Consider the following 9,622-nt stretch of genomic DNA (forward strand, 5'->3'; position numbering starts at 1 on the left):
GTCAGAATGAAGAAAGGATACTCTGCACACACACACAATTAGAGGTGGAGTAGTCTGGTGAACGCCCATAGAGTATAATGCACAAACACACCATGAATATTAACTTATTCAACCACATGGTCTACCTGTAACCTCTCGCTGTTATAACAGTTCTCACTGGACTCCACAACAAGGCCAAAAGAAGTAGAGCAACTTGATTTTCTGGAGCTGCCTGACCTGACAGTGCCTGTTGTAGTAGTCTAATCTTACTAAATCCAACTTAGATCTATTTCAAGTAGCAGTATCTACTGGTAAGTAAGTAGATCTACAATGTTTATGTATTTGTTTTAAACAAATCTACTATACTATGATAATTTTGTAGATTTATTATTATTTTTTATTACAAATAATTGTATGTTCATTGGACTCGCCACGCTTGGGTTGTCATTCTGTCAACAAAGTTCAATTGATTTTAAATATTATACAGTGAAACCTGTCCTAAAGGTCACCTGAATAATGAGGCCACCTCTCTATTACAGCCATAAGCCAAAATCCCGTACAAATGGCTATATTACAGAGGCTGATCTGTAATGCAGCCACCTGCATAATCAGGCCATTTAAAACTGGCCCAAGAGTGACCGGATTAAGCAGGTTTCACTGTATATATATCTTTTTTATGTATTGGGCCCTATTATGCTGTTATAATCCACCAGGGCCTTGTTAAATATGTATTGCAGTCAAGTTAATGTGTTTCTGTTGGTCATTAGATCTATACTATGCAGTAGAATATTATAAATTTTATTTGACATTATTTTGTTATTTTAGAATCAACTTCAGCTTATTATTCAGCAAAACATGATGCTACCTGCCCTGGCCAAAAATGTATGCTTATCTTCTGCAAGGCAGCAAAAGCTACCAATGTTAGCAAGCATGGTTGGCACTCGTACAGCATGGTTCAAGGAATATCATAATGGAGGAGATAAAAAGGTAAAGTGTATAACTGAGTTTCAATTTCATGCATCAATTGTAATCAAGCAATGATATTTCTCAGAGCAATTGTTGTTTACTTATAAGTTTTGGATAATTTACAATGAAAGCTATACTGTAAAGATTTTTTAGGTGTAGTTATGTTATCAATACCTTTCTTGACTTTGTTATTATATAAGGAACACATAAAGTATGTGCTATAGTGCATGTAAGTTGCACTATAACATGAACTGAACAACACACAGAGTATGTAATAGTGCAATATAACACTCTTTTTTCTCACACAGATGCGACTGTCTTCATTTCCATTAACTACCATTTGTCAAGAAGTAAACAACCAAAAGCTGTTAATTGAGGAACTTGAGAAGCAAGAGAAAGCCTTTTTATCTTGTGATAACACTACGTATTCATTATGGTTGATCAATCAGCTTTATAATGTGAGCAATGAGATCTGTTCTTTGAAAAAGGATTTGAAAAAGCTGGAGAGCAAAAAGAAGGAAATACTTAACAAGTTTGAGTTCTGTGTGCAAGATACACATAAGATGTAAGCACTAAATTTAATTTTTATGCCCTGAGGTTGCTCCCCTTGGGTTGCTCCTAAGATTAGTTTCACTGTAGCATGTGTATATGTGTGTCACACTTGACATGGGAAATTGTGAATAAGCAGCTTAGCAACTAACATGCCCAAACTTCCTTTTAAAGTGGGTGTGGGGACAGTGATTTGAGCAGAGGTATATACTCACTGTCTAATGACTTTTCTATGGTGGAAACAATCTTATTAGTAGAATATCTTAGAATTATTTTTGCACTTACTCTTGTTCCTTTTTAGAAAGTTTTGTTTGGTGGATGTGCTACGGCCAGCAATTTTAGAAGTGCCTCTACCTCTAAATTATATATTGACCGATCGTCGTATAGAGGCCGACATTTTACCAGAGCAGCTCCGGCCACTGAAAGCTGACCGTAAATGCTCATTGGATGGGTCCTATGTAAGATGGGGAACTCAAAAATTTATATATGCATTTTTGAAAACTCTTCGAGCCTCTTCGGCAACGTTAAACCAATTTTCATTTGGTAAACAGCTGGTTCCTAAATTTGTTGATGATATTGACAGAATTTGTCAAATGAAGCCATTGGATCTACCAAGATTGTATATTAGCACTGGTTTGTTGCCTAAAGAAATGGTACTTGATATTTATGACTCTTCATCAGATTTGGATGGTTTCGTAAAAAGTTTGAAGTCGAATATTGAAATTAAGCCAGTTAAAGCTAATTGTAAAGATATGTTAATAAAGTGGCTGAAATCTTCTGGAATTTTCAACAAGTACAAAGTAATGGGCAACAATAGAGCACTGGATGGCATAGGCGTGTCATTGTATCACAAATCAAGACCTGACTTCTGTTTAATACCAAAAGAGATAGGTGGAACACCTTCAGGTATAGCCTATGTTCATGTGGCATTGGTTAAGTATTATTATTAAACAACAAGATTTATTAATTAATTAATTTTAGCTATTACTTTTAAAATTAGTTTTAGTCAGTTTACTTTCTGGAAAACCCTGGGCGGCCCCATCCCCTGGGATGGGTACGGGGTTTTAAACGGGAATAAGGTTCATCTCTCTGCCTCCTTGACCGGAAACGAGAGCGGGAACGGCGGGAACGGGAACGGCGGGAACTGGTGCCTAAAGGAATTAAGTATAATCATAATAATATGAATAATTGAATACATCAATGATAATGCCTGAAATCACATGTAAAATGACATGAAAGATATAGTATTGCTGGTAACTTTTTAGTCAGATAGTTTTAAAGAGAGGAGACAATTGTTTGCTTGTATTTATTTTAGTGATATTAATGGTACTATTTAATCTAACACAAAGTTCTGTAGAAATGATGTCTTAAGCCTTGTTTTTACCACCTTGCATGCATAATGATTTTTTTAAATTTCATCAGTTATCAAAATAGGTATGGAAGCAGTAAATGAAGAATGTCATTTCTTCTCACTAAGATTTATAACAGTATAATTTTCTATTGCTTCTGGAGACCGTATATGTACATTTTTTCTGCTAAAAAGCTCCCATTTGGGAGCTGCCATTTTACTTACTGCTTCCACATCATTAATATTAATTTTGATAGCTGATAAAATTAAAATTTTCATGGGCTTAATTTAGCCATTATTCAAGATCGCTAATTTGGTGACTTAAAGCCAATTATAAAACCAGCTAATATATACTCTAAGGCTTTACTTTTAGAGGTGTCTCTGAGGCATCATTTTGATGCTAATGTTGTTGATTCATAAATTCATGTTCCTCTTTAATTACCTTAAAGCCACTGTTATTTGTGAGTACTAATTTTTTGCGTTTTTGCGAGTGGCTTTAAAATCACAAAAATTAGTACTCGAATTTATTAATAATTTAGGTTTACTAATAATTATTAATTGAAAAAAAGAGGAAAATTGCAAAAATTAGTACACGTTAAATCAATACCATTAACAAATCGCAAATATTTGTCTACTTAAAAGTCATGCCATAATCATGCACACACAAACAATTACATTGTGTACTGACTATAATTGGTGTGTTCATAGACAAGATACTGGCCTTCTGGTGCATAACCAGCTTGATCCAAGTAGTATAACGCCAAGGGCACATCTTCCTCATCCAATATTATATTAACTTTGAATGGTCCATCTTCTTGAATGGTATTCATCAAATATTGCTCTGTCATGCCATAATCAAGCAAAATGCTTGGATGACTTGGAGCAAGCTCCACAATAAGCTCACCATTAATTCTCGTAATTCTTATAGGGTGCTCCATATCCTAAAATTATTAGTGTTTTTAAATGTAGAAATACATATATAATGATAGTAGAATAGAATATATATACACGATTCTTGCTTTAAAGTTTCAGTAGCTAGTAATTATTAATTGGAACAGTAAAGCTGTTCATGTTACAGATATCACTTTCACCTACTATATGGCTACATTTTAAAAATTTTCTTTACCTAAGAAGGATGATCAAGCAACTCTTTCTTTTTATGGCCAATTGGTCACACCTGTGGATGTGGGTCACACATTGATTTAATTAGGTCACGCGATATAGTAATTTTGTGCTGATCTTTTTTATGGGAGTGGTTTGGAATTAATGCATTCAATCCTATCTAAAAAATAGGTCAGGCTACATTTGTATATTTTGAAAAACTTTTGTCGCATGCAGTGCATGATTATTTTCTGTAACACTTTTAGTATAGGAATTTTTTTAGAATATTATGTGTGTCACATATGTAATAATGGAATAGTCAATGGGTTTCTAGAACACAGAGGCGTCGCTGCCTAAGGGCAGTTGCCCCACCAATATTTTGAAGATCAGTAGCCATTTTTATTAAAATTAGTCATTAATTCATTTAATAACTATCCAGGAAAGACTCAATCACTGCTTACTTCTTCACACACACCAACAGCTGACTCATAATGTAGAAATACACTCGGTAGTAAGCAATTTATTGCTGGAAATGAACGCCATTATGAATTTTGGGCGTCAAAAGTTAATCAACAAATCAGTTAACTGACCACACCCATCATGAATATTAATTAGATTCGGCAAAATTTTTCGCGCGCGAAAAGGTTTCTTCCTCTTTATAAACCTAGTGCCCTACCAATGTTTCAAGGCCAGCGACGCCCCTGGAACATATCATATTACATGTGATATGTCTTTTCTAGACGTGCTCATCTATAGATACACACATACACACACACACGCATATATACATATTCAACACAAAATTGTACTTTACTGGCAGTGCTTTTTAGTATAGCCGCTACGTATTTTAACTTGATCCAAATTCAATTAATTATATCATTACCTTGTTGAAGGCAAAGAATGACTAGAACAGGCAGCTAGGTCTTCTTTTTGAGTTGTTATTATTAAGTATGTCGATGTAACATTTAAGTTATGTGGGTTGGGTTTTGAACTAATTAGCTTTAATCATATGCCTGTAATGAATGGCTTATATCTATTACAATGTACACCCAGTACATGGCATATCTGAGGGGCTCTGCCCCGTCAAATTTGATAAGGCCTGACCAGTTTACCTCTGTAAATATATATATAATATGACGTAACACAATAGTGATGATATTCACTTACAAAAGTCATCAATGAAATGTTATCTTTCAACTTGTTTATTTTATCTGTCTCTTCTTTGAGATGAACGTATTACGTACGTTACATTCACGTGACACTATACGTAGGAAAGAGGGGGGCCAGGACCATGCCCTCCCCCATATTTTTGTATGATGTGATATTGACCTTGGCCCTCCAGAAAATTTTCTTCTGAAAAAAGTAGATCATATACAGCAAAAATTTCTTTTTATTTTTAAATCCTAGCCTCAATTTTAATATGTAAAGGTATCTTTTGATCTGCTATCAAAAAGTTTTTACAAGAGTTCATATGTCTTGAGTGTATTATGAAGAAGGCAAGAGATTGAGGTAATTTTATTATCATAGTTACTTCCTTTGTATTCTTTTCCCTCTCCTAGCTGTACAGCCTATTAATGTCATAATACAGACTAAGAAAGATCATTTTTTTTATTTGACTTGAGGTCAGATTTTGTAAGGAAATTTTACTAATGGCATTTTATGAATTAAAATTTTGTAAAACAGGACAGGAACCATAATTATTTATAAAGGGTGTGGACATGTAGTTACTGTGGCAATTACATTAACTTAAGTTTGGCATACCATTAATTTTTATAAGTTCACAATTTTGATAGAAAATAATATCATGCGGAAAGTCAAAACTAAAACTATAACAATAATATACACTATATTAGACCTCTTCTTTTCTTATAATCTGATAGGTTTAGGGAACGCTTTGGACCATCAGTTTTTATGACAGTACTAATAGTTTTTGATGATGCCTTAACGACAGCTAGGCCCTGAGAAATTGCAATTGACACAAAATTATGAAAATAAACGCTGCATGTCTAATGGAGTACCTGTTGTATTGTTTGATAATTCAGTGTTTATGTCAAAGTTGTGCAGAGAATAAATCAGTAGGAGCAGGGGCAGCAAGAGACAGAGGAAGAGGATTGAGGAGGAGGGAGGGAATCAACATCTACTGCTGATACTACAACATCAGGAGTCTAGAAGTAAACAATAGAACAACAATTAGTAAAAATTAATGTATGCCATATTTGGGGCGAGCCTGAACGAGCCCCACATAAACGAGACGAGTGTGTATGCATAATATGTGACCATAATTGACAAAAGGGCCCTTATGGCGGATTTTAAAATTGATCATTATAATGGAAAATATCAAACTGTGAGTGCTTTGTTAGACAATCATTGTTTCTAAAAGTTTCATGGTAACTTTTTGCATCCTGTGGAGTAATTTTATGACAAATGAGGCTCAGAAAAAGGAATTTCTTAGGCTAGAAAGACAAATTTCACTACCCGCCATAAGGTACCTTTTGTCAATTATGGTCACATATATGTATGTATGTGTGTATGTATGTATATATTATCAAGAGTGGATCCACTCTTGATATTATGTACTTGTGTAAACAAGTACACAAGGATCTGTAACAAGATAACAGTAGATAGGGCGATCTTATTAAGTGTTCTGCTCTTAAATATATAAATTGAAGTGTTATGCTATTGAATGGGGGTTTTACCATTGATTTTATTATTTTCGCTAATATTACATTTCGCTAAATCAGGGTCTCCTTAAAAACGCTAAAATTTAAGAGCGCAATTAATACCTACCCTAACTAGGTAACTTGGAGCCAAGAAACTGCTATGGTTGCCTATCTAGCTATATCATTTGTGCAATCACTGCTTGCAGCTATCTTTAATGCTTGCTAAATGCTATAAGCAAGGTAACTTTAATTGTTGTTGAGATCATAATGGTAGATTATCAAGAACTACATCCATTTAAGTTCTGAGCCTGCTCAGTTGCACAATCATCATCATGCATGAGCATTGTTAGTCTGTCAAGATCTATTTTATGTACATTGCTTTGCTTGCTTAGGCTCGCCCCTTCAATGTTTTACATTCATCTAGTTATTATCATTATTTGATTGAGCTATTAATGATTGATGTAGTATTATCATTTATGGTGGATTAACCCACACCTTCATTGCAGCCACACCTTTACATTGCTTCAACAACATAGCATGATAGCTTATGCATGGTATATATTGGAATGATACTTTAAAATTTGATCTTCATCCTTCCAAAAATGAATGTGACATTATGTACAGAGAATGTGAATAGGAGCTGAATTGTTGAATGTTGATGATAGTTAAACCACAAGCTTCCTTACATGTAAGTATACTACCTACCAGGCATTGATTGCATTCCGGAATATATATACTAACTTATACAATATGCTGTGTAGCTAATTCCAAATTTAAATTAGATTCTTATGAATTTTTTAAAGATCCTTCAAAATTGGGCCAAATTTTGCCAAAAAATTAAAAGGAGAGAATTTTCATTTTTTATAATTTTTCCTGATATGCATACATGTTTTTATGCTGTGTAGAAAGTTTGAACCAATTTCAAATTCAAATTTGAGTTATAGCCATTAATTTTAATGGGCCAATTTTAAAAAATTTCCAAAAATAGCTCCAAAGTCACATTCTAGTTACCTCCAATTTTTATTACATTTTTAATACATAATGATGTACTTATTCTGTGTAGAAATTTTGAGTGGATTCTGACTTAAATTTTTCTGGTTATGACCATTTTTAAAAATTGGCCAATTTCCCAAAAATCCCTGTACTAGGCCCGTGGTTTTTTCCCAAATACCGTATTATGTATTATTGATTAAAGTATTATGCACTCTTTAGGTATAATTAAATTAATTATTTACTCTTGGCAGTACAGTGATGTACTTATTTGTGGAGGCCATAAAAAATTTTTCGGGAAAACTAGGCGTGACATCATGTTAGCCACGCCTATCTCTTATCTTCTTGCTTGACATTAGGCCAGTCAGCCTTTTCTTCCTTCATGGGCTGCATATCGTCCTCGGCTAAAGACGAGTCTGAATCCAACGAGGTCCGCGAGCCTCTTTTGATAAATGGAGGTAGCTACCACGAGGATAGGTCAGACAACGACCAAGTGACTCGTGTCGTGAACAGAAACCGTGTTCCAAACACTGTCATTAACCTCCCCAGTCCTGGCTCCAGGCCCCCACCGCTTGTCACCTATGAGGATATACCTAGCCCTACAGAAAAGGAGAGGCCGTTATCGCCTCCAGGAAACACTCTGGCCCTCAGTAGAGATGGTGAAATGATTAGAAAAGCACTCCAAGATGCCTACTCGTGGGTCGAGTCATACACAGACCCAAATCCCGAATTTGCCTTCAAAATGAACCAGCTTTTCACAAAATGCGAGTCTCACTTCACTTTTCTTGCTAATGAGGGTTCCCAGCGTGACAAACGAGAATGCGACCTGCTAGTTGAAGAGCTCCTTAAGCTAAGGACACACCTTGGTCCTCGTCTCCTTCCCCTAGCAACAAGGAATGCATTCATGAGGGAGAGAATCAGTGTCACTATGGGCGAGGGGAGCGAAGAGCATCAGTTTAGAATAGACTGCATACAATTCTTTGAGCCGATCGTCTTTTATGGCAACAGCCTCGGAAAGAAAGAGGATCTCGTGAAACTCTATGTCTTTGTTGTGACTGATCTCAAGAAAGACTCCGTGCTCATACGATATTACTTGGAACGAAGCTTTTTATACGATTTCTACCACGTCCTCTGCTATTTCAAAGACAACAATCGGGGCCAGCTGAAACCCTACGGGACCAGTTGTCCGTCGTACTGGACGATACGACAAGACATGTACCAGAATACGAAGCATCATCTGAGGGAAGCAGTGTTGCAAGCATCGTCCTCTTACACTTTGTCTAATCGTCATCATCCGACCGTTTCTACTTACTTTCCTGATGGTCGTGTCACACAAGCTAATTGATGTAAATAATGACTACTGCCAATACCCTCACACGACATTAGAACAAACCATGTATAATGCTCTCTCTCGCTCTCATTGTAAATCCGTTTCAAAATAAGTAATAATAATAATTGGTTGTTGTTTGTTTTTTGTTGATTTCAATGTAAGCTGCTGTTAATGCTAAATATACACAAACGTATGCTTTCAAGTGTCTGAGACAATTGAAAGTATTAATTGTATCTAATTATACTTGCTTATTTTCTATTTTTTATATAATTTTGATGACAATAATAATGATTAACAATAATTATAGGACTAGCATAATGAGCTCCTCCCATAGGAGGAGTGGCTACTGGCTAGCCATTTTACAAGAAAGAAAATGGGTTGCTGTGAGTCTAAAGATATGAATGCTGGGTCTAGCATCACTGCTAGTATGATGAGTGCAATCAGTAAAACAAAGAAATCTTGTTGCTGTGACTCAGGGGAAGGACAGGAGCCTTTACTGAATAACGAAAGCGCCTCCTCTTCATCTCTTACAACAACGGACAAAAGAACAAGAAGCTACAGTGGGACCACTTCCTTTAACGACGGGGCTCCCTATACATCAAACTATGTCCAACCCGACGGGCCTATTGGAGCAGCGAGCAGTGATAGGTTTGATGACAGTGGGAGACGCCATAATGTCTCCTCTTCTGATGTATACAC

The 9,622-nt window shown here is 35.6% G+C and overlaps 2 protein-coding genes across 2 annotated transcripts; one reads left to right on the plus strand and one right to left on the minus strand.

The window, feature by feature from the left end:
• Positions 1 to 146: 146 nt before the first annotated feature.
• LOC109585454 (uncharacterized) lies at positions 147 to 2,444 on the plus strand. The gene is made up of 4 exons (XM_020001540.1): positions 147 to 290; positions 805 to 966; positions 1,254 to 1,510; positions 1,796 to 2,444. The coding sequence occupies exons 2-4, from the start codon at positions 835 to 837 to the stop codon at positions 2,442 to 2,444; spliced, it is 1,038 nt and encodes a 345-aa protein (XP_019857099.1). The 5' UTR covers positions 147 to 290; positions 805 to 834.
• A 37-nt stretch (positions 2,445 to 2,481) lies between these two features.
• LOC109585458 (uncharacterized) lies at positions 2,482 to 6,142 on the minus strand. The gene is made up of 3 exons (XM_020001546.1): positions 5,962 to 6,142; positions 3,531 to 3,783; positions 2,482 to 2,645 (listed from the first exon to the last, which is right to left on the minus strand). Exons 2-3 carry the CDS (start codon positions 3,778 to 3,780, stop codon positions 2,506 to 2,508), a joined length of 390 nt encoding a protein of 129 aa, XP_019857105.1. The 5' UTR covers positions 3,781 to 3,783; positions 5,962 to 6,142; the 3' UTR covers positions 2,482 to 2,505.
• Between the last annotated feature and the right edge of the window lie 3,480 nt (positions 6,143 to 9,622).

This window comes from Amphimedon queenslandica, unplaced genomic scaffold, assembly GCF_000090795.2.
Source record: "Amphimedon queenslandica unplaced genomic scaffold, v1.1 AMPQUscaffold_13059, whole genome shotgun sequence".
Classification (NCBI taxonomy): Eukaryota; Metazoa; Porifera; class Demospongiae; order Haplosclerida; family Niphatidae; genus Amphimedon; species Amphimedon queenslandica.